Here is a 13,740-nt window from a genome sequence, read left to right on the forward strand (position 1 = left end):
ATGAGACATTAAACACGTGTCAAACATGAAATGATGCCACTGTTGCATAGCCAGTGGTCCCCATGTGGAGGTGTCCCATCTCAACGGAAATGTGTCATTCAAATTCCGATTATCTGGATGTGCTGATTGTGTTTGCCAATCAATTTTCATTTCTGTTCACATGTAACACAAATAAAGAGCTACTTGGTTGAATTTCTAGGCCATTGTTTCTGATGGCAGGTCTATTCGTAGTCCCTCACATTAAGACTGCCAGAATTTCAATAAGTGGAATCCTACTGTATCCAGAATCTATCCTAACTTCCTATCTTGCATGGACTCGGCTGTAAATTGGTCTTCTCTGACCGATGGAGTTTCACAGCTGTATGGGAGAACAATGGTCCCATCATTGAGTCTTGGAGGCTTTGCTGTTTGCATTTCTACAGTCTGGAAAATGTACGAAGACGAATGTTGTGTTTTCCATCCTTTAACTCACTGAAGCCAATGCTTGTCTATCAGCTGTGAGACTGGTACCTTGCAGCTAATGCTAATTACCTCAGTTTACATCTTTAGGGTTCTGGTGAGGCTCACGGCACCATTATATTTCAATAGAAAAGGCAATTGATATTCTAAACATCTGCTTTATAGAAAGCTCACTGATGGGATTCTGCCAACATATCTTGCATTATTTTCTGTAAACCTTGCTAAGGTTTATAACATGCCTCCACTAAGTTTTCTGAAATACTTTTCACAAAGTTTCATACAAATGGGCTATTAGTTAACTTCAGAGCTATAGGATTCAGGATAAACCTTGGGCATGGACAGGAAGTTAGCCAAAGAATATTAAGCAATGGATAAGCATGGTAATTTAAACAGAAAATGTTATAAACAGTGCTGCTATGCCTATCACAGACTTTCACTTCTGTTCCTTCCTCTCCACCTCATTCCCTGTGCTACTTAGTTTAGTCTAGTTCTGACAGGAACCTCACAGGTCCTGCTTTAGCATGTGATTCTGAATTATTTCTCATATATACTTGGCAAAATCCACAATTTTGGAGGGGGATTTGATTAAGTGTCGGTACAAGATTAACACACTAAATCTAGGTGAAGTCCAATTTCCAGAGATTATCACTCGCAATTGTACAGGAGAATCATTGATGAGTGCCTGTTGATAATCTCAAGTTATTTAATATTTCAAGATGATTTCTTTTGGTTTATATATGAAAAACTTTCCATCAAATTAGTTAAGCTTCTTAAAATTATCTACAAATTGTCAGGCATATTGCTGCGAAGTGTGCTTTTATGATAAAAATCTGTCAGGTGAAAAGTTTGTGGAGTGGCTAAGCATGTTAATCTGTTAATGCACCATGACAGTAATGGGACTTGTACTTGTAATTTCTTGACGGAAAGCCATCATGCCTGATTCTAATATGAAACAAAGTGGGTGAAATTGAGGTGGTGCCTTCTTTTGGGTGCTATAGCTGTCATCTTTATGATATGCCGACCTGTACACATCAGCCTGAAGTATTCATAGCAGGCACATCATGACACAAATAGAGTCATAGAGTTAGACAGCACGGAAAAAGGCTCTTTGGCCCAACCTGTCCATGCCAACCACTTGAGCTAGTCCCATTTCTCCACATCTGGCCCATATCCCTCTAAACCTTTCCTATCCATGTACTTGTCTAAATATATTTTAAATGTTGTAATGGTACCTGCCTCTACTGCTTCCTATGGCAGGTTGTTCCATATACACACCACCCTCTGTGCGGAAAAGCTGTCCCTAAGAACTCTTAAATCTTTCCCCTCTCACCTTAAACCTATGCCCTCTAGTTTTAGACTCCCCTACCCTGGGAAAAAGACTGTGACCATTCATATAATCTATGGCCCTCATGATTTTATAAACCTCTATAAGGTCACCCCTGAGCTCCAGGGAAAGAAGTCCCTGCCTATCCAGCCTCTCAGTATAGTTCAAAACCTGAAAATTAAAAAAAAAACAAAGCTGGAAATCTGAAATAAAAACAGAAAATGCTGGAAACACTCAGCAGGTCAGGCAGCATCTGTGAAAAGAGAAACAGAGTTAATGCTTCAGGTTGAAGCCACTATGTCAGATTATGACAAAAACCGTGTGAAGTTGATTCGATGCTAATGCTGGCATTTTGGAGCTCAGAACTCCAGACAATGGCTTTCTTCACTTCACATGGCTAAAGACACCATAAAAGTTAGGAAGGACATCTACTTCCCCATAACCCATTTGCACTATTCAAGAAATTATCAACTACTTTTAGTTTACTTGTAATTTGTTTTCTCCTGAGCATTGACACAATGCTACAAGCATTTATTTCATAGTTGCTTCAAGTTGCAAAGGTACACAGGTACAAGTAACAAACAGGTTACATTTTTACAGACATCCATAAGTCGATTTTGTCCATAAATTGGAAAATACACAAAAATCACTCGAGAAGGTGACCATACCTCCATAGTATTGTAATGGATGGTATTAAACACACATAAGACTGATAAGAATGAACAATTACTAAAGGTGGAGAGAGAGAGGGGGGGAAACAAGTTCTGCCGTTCGTAGGAATGAATGTATGTACGTACGTTGGACTTTTGAATTAAATAATATTATGGGAGCTCGATCATACGTACAGCTGCCCATAAATTGAGCATCCATAATCTGGGGATGACCTGTAGTATTGTGGGAGGAGCTGAAGGAGTTCTTGCTGCCTTTTATCTGTTGCATCACCTAATTGCCGCCAGGCATGGTTGCATCAGTAGGGAATCCAGTTGGAATAAATCATGCTTAGAGAATGAGCTGAGGACGTGCAGAGGAAGTCAAGCTTCTGGAAGAAAGAGGAGGATAAGTACATTGAAAGGAGCTCTCAGCAGGAAGCCACACTTGCCACGTGTGAAGGCAGAATTTATTCCCTCTGAACTTCAGTGAGGAACAATACGTTAGATGTGTGCTGTTCCATAACAAAGTCTCACTGAGTCTGCAGCCTCAAAGCAAGGCAGGTTCTGTATTGCCAGTGCTTGTTAGGGTGACAATTGTAACGACCTTTTATGGATTTTGCTCCCTCCAGGCTGGTAGTATTTCAAATCTTCCCATTTATCAAATGCGTCATATACCAGAGCTATAAAGGGAAATCACTCTCTTAAGTTCTGCTGAAAGGTCTTCAACCTGAAACTTTGTTTCTCTTTCTACAGAAGTTGCTTTCCCTGCTGAGTGTTCCAGCACTCTCTGTTCTTGGTCATCGATTTCAACCATAGTCGGAAGGTCATGTAGGATGGAAAAAGATCCTTTGACCTGCCAAGCCCATTTACACTAATCCCATTTTATTCTCCCCACATTCCCCATCAATTCCCCTCAGATTCTACCACTCACCTATACAATGGGGTCAACTTACAGTGACCAATTACCCTATCAACCCCCACGTCCTTGGGACGTGGGAGGAAACTGGAGCACTTGGAACACCACATGGTCATGAGGAAAGTGTATAAACTCCACATGGACAATATTGGAGGTCAGGACCAAACCCGGCTGCTGCAGATGTGAAGCAGCAGCTCTACTGACAACATTGCAGCCTCCTCTACATCGGTGAGACCGGGCGCAGATTGGGTGACAGCTTTGCCAAGCACCCTCTCTCTGTCTGCCGTACTAGCTGGGATCTCCCGGTGGCCAACCATTTAATACCAGTCCCCATTCCCACACTGACATGTTTGTCCTCAGCCTCTTCCATTGCCAAGTTGAGGCTAAATGCAAGTCAGAGGCACAGCACCTCATATTTCACCTAGACAGTCTCCAACCTGGTGGCCTGAGCAAAGGCCCAGAAACTGCTCCCCTCTGAGCCTTTTCTCTCTCCTCCTGAGCCACCTGGCCCCCATCACCCTATATTCCCTCCCCTACCCTCTCCACCTGCCCATCACCCACACACTCCTCCCACTGGTTCCACTTCCCACCTCCCTCCCTTCATTCCAGGCTCTGCCTTCCTCTCCTATCAGATTCCATCATCTTCAGCCCTTTGTCATTTCCACCTACCACCTCCCAGCGTTCCCGCCCTCCCCTCTCCCTCATCTGCTGATCACGCCCTCACCTGCGTCCACCTATCACCTGTCAGCTCTTAGAGAGTCATAGAGCAATACAGCATGGAAACAGGCCCTTTGACCCAACCAGTCCATGCCGACCACAGTGTCCAGCCAGCTAGTCCCAATTTCCTGCATTGGGCCCGTATCCCTCCAAGCCCCGCCCCTCCATGTACCTATCCAAGTGCTCCTTAAATGCTACTATTGTGCCTGCCTCAACCTCTTCCTCTGGCAGCTCATTACATATACTCATCACCCTCTGCGTGAAAAATTTGCCTCTCAGGTCTCTTTTAAATCTTTCCCCTTTTCCCCTAAACCTATGCCACCTTTTTAATCTTAATATAGCTGTAGAACCTCTTGGGATTTTTCTTAACCTTATCTACTGGATCCATTTCATACCCTCTCTTTGCCCTCCTGATTTCCCTTTTAAATGTATTCTTATCTTTTCATAGTCATCAAGGGATTCTCTCGTCCCTGACCTCCTAATCCCAATGTATGCTTCCTTCTTTTTCCTGACCAGAGCCTCAATATTTCTCATCAGCCAGGGTTCCCTAAAGCTGCCAGGTTTACCCTTCACCCTAACAGGAACATGCTGCTCCTGGACTCTTAATATCACATTCTTAAAAGCCTCCCACTTGCCATTCATTCCTTTCCTTTCAAAAAAGGCTCACCCCTTGCTTCAATCCTTCCCTCCATCTTTTTGTACTGGCTATCTCCCCTCTTTCTTTCAGTCCAGATGAAGGGTCTCGACTTGAAACATCTACTGTCCATTTCCCTCCACAGATGCTGCCTGACTCGCTGAGTTCCTCCAGCGCTTTGTGTGTTGCTCCAGATTCCAGCAGCTGCAGTCTCTTGTGTATTCATAAGACCAATTCCTCTTCCAACCTGCCCCTGCTGCACCACACTGCTCTCTGACAATAAAGGTTCATGGCATAACTCTGGGAAATATGGACTACCTCCCATACCTTGGAGCCAGCTCTTGGTGAAGGCAGAAACTGATTTAAAATAAGATATCTCCTTATCAGTCACATGTACGTCGAAACACACAGTGAAATGCATCTTTTGCGTAGAGTGTTCTGGGGGCAGCCCACAAGTGTCGCCACGCTTCTGGTGCCAACATAGCATGCCCACAACTTCCTAACCCGTACGTCTTTGGAATGTGAGAGGAAACCCACGCAGACACTGGGAGAACATACAAACTCCTGGCATTCAGCGGCTGGAATTGAACCCGGGTCGCAGGCAATGTAATAGTGTTACACTAACCGCTATACTACCATGCCTGCCCCTTTGGTGATGATGATGAAATTCATGGCCATCTTCAATGCATTAACACAGTTTGACGAAAAGGGTATTTGAAGATCAAGACCTCAGAACTGGGACAAACATCCTTGTGTACCAGGCAGTGATCCGTGCCTCCTAAATGCTTCTGGTACCTGGACTACATACAGCAGGCATCTCAGTACCGTGAGCGCTGTTACATTTACCATGATTCTGCTCTTACCCATCGTCCTCCACTCCAGGATTAGACAGAAATTCCCCTGTCCTAATTATTCACCCCACTACCTTCACATCAACTTGGGACTGTCCTGATTAAACAGAGATTAGTAGGTGTCCAGAAGAGGTTTTGATGTAGTGATATAAGTATGTTGCAAGTCTTTCTGAGGGAAAGGACAAAATAGTAGGGATCTATTGATACTTAGAATTTTATGGCACATGCATCCTTTTACTTATTATGTCAATGGTGGTTCTTTGCCACACCACTCCAAAATCAATTCCCTGCCTTTCTCTCTCCATTGCCCCGGATCTTCTGCTTCAAATATTTATCCGATAGGCTTGAATGAAATAATAGCAACTGCCTCAAGTGCTCCCTCTGGCAAAGCTTCCATGCTCCAGCAGCTCTGCAAAGTGAAATATCTTCTAACCTCTCTCCTCACTCTTACTGAAAAATTTAAACTGAATACCCTCTTTAGGAATTTTCCAAGCAAGAGAAAATGCTTTCACTAGTTACTCTATTAAAATTCTTCATAATTTATAACACATCTTCTCAGCATTTGCTGCATCAGTAGAAACAGTCCTAGTACAAGTCTTTCCTCAAAATATTTTGATGTTATTCTGGTGAATCCGGCTTTATACTATCCTTGGCTTCAAAGGCCATTCTAGACAGGTTGCTACAAACAACTTTTTAACTGGGTACCAACCATCAACATACATAAATTTACTACAAACTCCTCTGCTCCAATTTACCACTGCTTCTTCATTCTATGGCTATATTTATAAGGAGAACAGAACCTACATTCTCATATATTCTATGATAACTCTGACAATAGTCTAACAAATATCCTTCAGGTTTCTTGAACTGGTCCACATTACCTTACTTAACAGCCAAAGCTATAAATTCACCATTCTTAAGTAAATAGTTAAATCTAAGCTGTCTTTTCAACCTCGTTTTTTTAAGTTCTAGACTATGTACTCTCTGTATAAGCCAAAATGCTATTGGGTTTTTATGTTGAAATTCCAGCACTTGAACATTCAAAGTTAAATACTCAAACATTACTACTCATTCATATTCTTTCACTGACCACATTATCATAGACTAACACCTTGCAGTATCTTGCTGAATTATTCCCCTATTTGGATTCAATACCTTAATTTGGCATTCCAAATCTGACATGAAGTCTAAGACATGCATTTGACAGTGCTTCCAAGTAGGTCCCAGATTTATTACCATTTAAACAGGTAAATGACAATGGTTCTATTCACAATCACCAGCATCATCTAGCAAGATCTGGTCCTAATTGAACCTGCCAACTGTTCCTGTACCACCCACATCTCCTAGTATAATGTCACACCACACCAGAATCAGAATCAGAATCCACACCTCATCATGATCATCCTCCTGGCTTCTTCATTACATCCATTACTACCATTACTCGACCACTATGTAACTAATGTGTACAAGAGATATAAAATGGAGAGCCAATTTGCCAGTCTTCATGTTATTCTTTTGCACAGAGTCAGAGTCTACCCCAACATGCCCCTCAATTCGCTAAGAGCAACACCATGCAAGATTCTATGTGCTTTATAGAAGAAATTAACTTATGGGTGAGAAGCTATATAGGTTTTATAGAAAATTTACATAAAGTTAAATAAGCATACAGACAAGCAAAGGAACTGGAGGAGATTTTGAGATATAACGAAAAGCTCAAATGACAATTGTAGTGAAATGCTTGCAGAAGACTAAAGTTATGCAAACAGTTCAGCCAATTTCTTTTCTTCCAACCTTTATACATGGCTCATTGATCTTTAATAGATGTATATTTTTAGCTGGCAGAGAGAATCGCAAAGTTAACAGTATTTATCTTTGACTGATGAATGAGGGTGTGGAAAACCACTTGACTCTGGTAATCACAATTAATCGAGGGACAGTAAAAAAAAACCAGGTTAAAATGTCAATGGCAACACAAAATATAAAAATATTCTGCAATGATTTATAGACCTTGCTTTACATAATATCACATCCCAAAGCATGAAATATAAACAAATAAACATAATGTCATGGTTATGCTCCAATTCTATAAGAAGAGACTTTATGATCTAACTGAGCAGGATATGAGATGTGTGAATTACTTAAGCTCACCCGGCCAAGTGTAGTCATAGCCTGCTGTAATTTGCTTTTTGGTACAGTGGAACAATTTAGACTTTATTCTGAATTTTGCAACACAGTTTTCTTGCAATTTTTCATTATTTATTGGTTTATTATTGTCACATGTACTGAGGTACAGTGAAAAACTTGTCTTGCATACCGTTCATACAGATCAATTCATTGCACAGTGCATTGAGGTAGTACAAGGCAAGACAATAACAGAACGCAGAATAAAGTGTAACAGCTATAGAGAAAGTACATTAGCATGTGGAGGGGTTTGAAGTGGAATGTCTGATACCCAGAAGCCCATCATCTAGTACACATGATAACGAATAACAGGCCTGATGCTTTTCTCTTGTTTTTCTTTCATTCAGAACATTGGGCTCGTAACATATTGAGTATATAAGCTTAAGGGTACCTTAAAGAATTCAGTGTACCATGTAAAATAAAAACAGAAAAGGCTGATGATATTCAGCAAGCCAGGCCACATCTGTGGGATGAGAAACAGAGTTAATGTTTCAGGTTGAAGACCCTTCAGCAGAACTGGGAAGGAGAGAATAGAAGCTTATTAAACTGCAGAAAGGGTGGGGAAGAGGAATGTCTCAGAAAGGGTAAAACTGGGATGACCATGGGGATAAACTGTAAACAAGATTATCTGGTCAGTGAGTGAATGGGAGTAGTTAGAGAGTGTGATCACAGACTAAAGAACACAGACCAAAGATAGGAGCTGAGAAATGCAGAGCAGGATGGCATGACTGGCAGGTCAGGCTGAGTATATCCTCCACTTCCAGAGGAAATAAAAGAAAAGAGGAACACAAACAAACAAGCTTAATTGTTACCACAGACAGAGAAATCAAGTTACCTGAAGATGTGAATCATGTGGCATGACTTAATACATTTGTTGCACCAGACACTGCTAATTGTTGATAGTCAAGGATGTTTTGTTGGCAACTCTACTGTTGTGGAAGCTTATTGTACTAAAGAGCCCACAGACATTACATTGGTAACAATTTTTGGATGTTGCTGCTTGAGAGACTAGTACCTCAGCAATACTGTGGGAAGTAAATAGTGAAAGGGGTTCTTCAAGTACAGCAGTACTGATAGCACAAAGAGCATATGGCTGATACGTTGGTGAACTTGAGAAATAATGGACTCAGCCATTTGTACTGTATGTGGGAAGGTGCAGAATCATGACATCAAATGATATTGCCTCGGAGAGGATGTACAGAATATTTCAATGTTGCCATATGGAAGAGGAAGATGGTAATATTATAAAATGTTGGCGAGTCCACTAACACCATGAACCACAGATAAGGTCTCAAGATTTTTGAGGATTACAAGTTTGGCATATGTAACTAGGGACTAGTCACGTATTGATGATTGGTCAATACGTGACCAGGCTGAAGACCCTGGCAAAGAAGTGCAATTTCCAGAACTTCTGGACTGTTCAAGATGCTATAATCATCACAGAATAGGACATATTCAATGGGGATACAGATTTCTGAAGAAATTACCTGCCAGGAAAGATTATACTCCTTTGGATGCAAGGGGGAAAGTTTTGGAGCATGACCACTAAGGTACCATGTATGTGGCAGAATCAGATAAAGAGATGGTGGAAACAAGAATGGTGAATGCATACCCGAATAGGTTTATATAACTGTGCATTTAAAGAAACCTGGTTGATTGAGAAAACTGTCCACAGGAACTTGCTCTGATTTGGTAGAAAGTTGGTCTATTTTAAGCCAGGACATGATTTGGAAATATCCTGAACATTTTTCCAGGAGACCAAGCAAAATGGTATTAAGCATAAATGCAGGAGGGACCCTCTGAGTTATGGGGGAGATGATGAAGTTTGACAGTGATGAAGTTACTTATGTTAGTTATGGGCCGGAATATGCAATAGCAATTGTAAGGAAAGATTGGATTGAACCACTTAACTTGCTGGACTTTATTTTTTTATAGAATTGCAAAACTGGGCTGCAAGGAGATCTAGGATCCACTTCTGTTTCAGGGCGCAGTGGGCCTGCCTAACAGCCTAGTAGTGGGATGAGCTTGAAAGGCACAAAAGAATGTAGCCTACCATTACAGGCTGCAATTTCATTGACACAATTACAGAAAATGATAGTTTCAATCGTTACCGTGCAATCACTTGAGAGAGGAAGGAAATGCAGCAGTACAGTGCAATGTAGACAACTCTTTTCACAAGAGTAGCGGAGTGATTGAGGAACAGGTGGTAGCATTGCAGGTGGAATTTGATAACAGTCTATCTGATGATGGATGTGAAGCTTGCGCTGAAAGGAGAGCCAAGCAACTAAATGTAAGACCCTCTTGGGAAGAGGTTAGCCAGCAGTTTGGCCAAGGCATGTAAATATTTCATGCTAAGGAGGATGAGAAAAGGTTGTGGGATAGCGAGTGACACAGGTGGTATTACGTTGGCAGCAAGATACCAGGGCAGAAGGTATAGATTACAGAAATGGTTGTGGAGGCCACTGGGAGCCTGATTTACAAGCTGACTGAGCTAAGTAACAAGCTAGCCAGAGAATTTGACCAAGGTGAGATGTCTCAGATTGAGGGTCAGTCCATTATGAATAACCCAATGGTTGTCTGTCTCAGAACAATGGAACTATTCATCAACCTTGATGACAAACAGCTTAGTGGAAGGTTCTGTAATTGGCTTGAACATTTTAAGAGTTTCAAGGCAATGGCTGTGTCATTAATAACAACCCACAAAATGAAAAACAAATCCAGAAAAAGGTGCTATAGGAAGGTAATATCAATTGAGACTGGATAAGATGTGACTGCATGAATTCTGGAAGAGGTCATTGTCAACAAGACTTACATTGTTTGCAGAATTTCTTAAGACCTGAATCAAGACCCAAGGAGTTGAATGAATTAAGAGAGAACTGCACTGCGATGTGAAGGCAGATCAAATACTCTTTGGAGAATGTTACAGTAGGTATGGAGTTAGTAATGTCAATTAAACACAGTGAAATCAGAAGGTGACAAAACAATCTAAAACTGTTGTGGCAGAATTTAAGGCCATGGAGGAGATCTAGAAGGGGTAAGTCAGAGAAAATGACTTTGTGGTTTCAAAAGGGACAACAAGAAAAAGGAAAGGAGGGAATAGGAAAGTCCAGTGTCTACAGGATGCAAGATGTTGTGAAAGCAGAGGTATAAAATAGACACACTTGGGAAACAATCAAGTAGAAATTGTTTTGACTGATTTTGTGGTACTCAGTAATGTAGCAAGTACAATGTTAAACTGTAACTGCCCTGGTAGTTGTTAAGAATTATTAGCCATGTGTTAAATTTTATGTGAACTATTTGGTGTTAGGGTATCCAATACAATTGTTTCAAGTGCGACCTCTTTCAGTGGCGGAAGCTCTTAAAGGACCAATTCACAATGGATATTGCTGCTGTCGATGATACAGCTGAATCTAATGACCCAAGTAGGAGAGAAGGGCCAGCTGCTTCGACACCAGATGACTGGACATCAGGAGGTGGTTACTCAGGAGAAACATGAGGATAGGTGCCCCTCTCCTCCGCCCACTAAAGAAAAACACCTCACCTGGAAGAGGTGGGGACATGTCATCCATTGGAGAAGATTCCTAGGTTATTTCCACTGCAGACTCCGTATCAGCAATTTAGATGAGGGCTGTTTTTTTAAACCTCTCTCAAACAGATCTTCATATTGCTTTTAAGGCTTTCTGTCAAGGCCACTCTAATTCTTCTGCGTATATGCATCCTTTGGCATTGCAGCAGTGATGCCAAATGTGTGTATATGCCAACTAATGTCACTGCTGCACACCCTGTGATTTCGGGGCAGAGGTGCAGCATGCATTCAGAAGCCATTGCTTGAACCTTGTGTGCCATGTGCGGATAGAAGTGCTGATTTTGTTCTTTAATTGATTTGCACTTATTTCAATTGTACTGGTCAAAAATAAAATGCTATGGACTAAATTTCTTGGCTAAAGGCTGCTAAAATTTGCAGCTGAAGCAAGCAGGTCTGGCTGTTAAGTTACACCTACTTGGGATTGCCACTAAAGTTAATGTGGATAAAAACTTAAATGTCAATGTCACAAACAGCACACCTGGGATGCTGATCCATCAACAAGTCCAGAAACCCTGGTTATTCTGGAGGGATCCCAGCACATTCCATTTGGTTGTCCCAGGTACTGTTCCTTCATCAGTTCACCTCTCGTGGACCAAGTATAAGTTGCTATGCCAGGTCAGGACCTTCATTTCCATCTTTTACTGCAAATCCCAGCCTCTATCAAGCTCCCATTAAAAATATGGTGGAGTTATGATTGTCAGGCTGCAAGCTTTTGTAATTTATAACAAGGGATATGATAGTATTGTGGTTGTTATTGAATCAACAATCCAGAGTTCTGGCCTAATGATCTGGACACACAACCTGGCAGCTGGGGAGTTTAAATTCAGTTAAGTAAATAATCAGGCATAAAAAGTAGCATCAACCATGAAGACTGTGAAAGGACCAGATTTTTGCAAAAATCCTTCTGGTTCATTACTTTACCACAAACCAACATGATTCAGTTGGCAACTAGGGAAAGACCACAAATAATGGCCCTTGCTGGTGATGCTCACACCCCATGAAAAAAAAAGTCCTGCCTGCTGTTACCATGTAATTGCCAAGGAAGGCAGCTAGTCAAAGATGACAATTGTAATCTGGGTTTCACAGATTCCATGGAGGTTTATTTTGAGGCAGGAAAATGCAGGAACTTCCTTTGGAGAATAAATGGATTGGAGGCAGTGGATGAGATAGTAAGTGATTTGTAGAATGAATAAGTTTGATAGATTGGATGGTATTTTCTTGAGTATTTTTTTAAATTTATGCTTGGACTGCCTTATTTTATTTGTAATTATACAGTATATTGCATTTGTTTGATTAGATTGAGCAAGAAATGATCTATTATGCAGCTATACTATACAACAGAACTGCAGATAAAATATACACTGCAATTATAGGATTTGTTTCACATTTATCAAACAATTTGACACATTCTCATAAACAGAACAAATTAGTTAACGATAAGAAGCATCAGGATAATAAGTGAATAAGTTAGGATGGGAAGTTAGGATTGAGGTTGACAATATAAAAGGATTGAAGGGATATCAGATGCATTTCTGGAGAGCGGAATTGAGGAATATGCTGGGAAGGTCTTTTTGTGCAGTTGAGGTCAATAAGGTAAAATTCTAGGGCTTTTTAGATCCTATGATCTTATAACTTTATGATATGTAAAGGTAACTAAATATCTACTTACATTAGGGCAGGCGTCTTCTCCCTGCTGTCCAACCAGTATATAGAGAATAACATCTTTCTCCAGGTAGAACGTGGCTTGTACTAACACACCATGGAATCTCCGAAAGTTGCTCTTTCCCCCGATGCCTCCAGCAGCTCCGTAAGCAGATATCCTACAAGTGGATGGGAAATAGAGAAAACCTCTCAATTCCTAACAGGTTAATATAGAAAACAAATGTATGGTTTGATCTTGATATTTACATGAGGACAACCCGGATTGGTGGGTGGATGGGTGGCAAGGGGCGGGGGTTAGGGGGTGGGCAAGTGTATGCAGTAGAGTTGTGATTGAGAAACATGGAAGGAGATGTTTTCCTGAAAACTATTACATTTTAACCCCAATACATTTTCTGATTTGTTTTTCCAGAGTTTCTGCCTGAAGGCCAGTCTTATTGCAGTGCCAACTCCCTGTGGAGTGGAAGTAAGCAGATAGTGCTGGTCGAACCACAGGGATGTGAGGGTTACCAGTTGTTGGGCAGTGATTGCATCTCTGCAGGGCCAGTGATCTTTTAGGATGCAGGGGTGAGGTGGGGGGGGGGGGGGGAGATTGAGATTTAACAAATTTTGGAGATAGGTGTGCTGTAAAGGCACAGGTTAACCAGTTCTTCTTGCCTCCTTTTTATTTAAATGCATATTCAAAATCAAGAAAACTTGGATCACAGTTGGTAAAATTCAGGCAAGCTGCCTCCTTAGAAGGGCTGCAATGAGTTATCTGCCG

At 41.2% G+C, this 13,740-nt stretch overlaps 1 protein-coding gene across 1 annotated transcript in view; it reads right to left on the bottom strand.

Annotated features, from left to right (window-relative positions):
* Nucleotides 1-13,740, bottom strand: part of LOC127568015 (ALK tyrosine kinase receptor-like) — a 257,341-nt gene that overhangs the window by 121,547 nt on the left and 122,054 nt on the right. The window contains exon 4 of the mRNA XM_052011262.1: nucleotides 12,988-13,138. Coding sequence (XP_051867222.1) covers nucleotides 12,988-13,138 — 151 coding nt within the window. The remainder of the gene's footprint in view (nucleotides 1-12,987; nucleotides 13,139-13,740) is intronic.

This window comes from Pristis pectinata, chromosome 3, assembly GCF_009764475.1.
Source record: "Pristis pectinata isolate sPriPec2 chromosome 3, sPriPec2.1.pri, whole genome shotgun sequence".
Taxonomy (NCBI): domain Eukaryota; kingdom Metazoa; phylum Chordata; class Chondrichthyes; order Rhinopristiformes; family Pristidae; genus Pristis; species Pristis pectinata.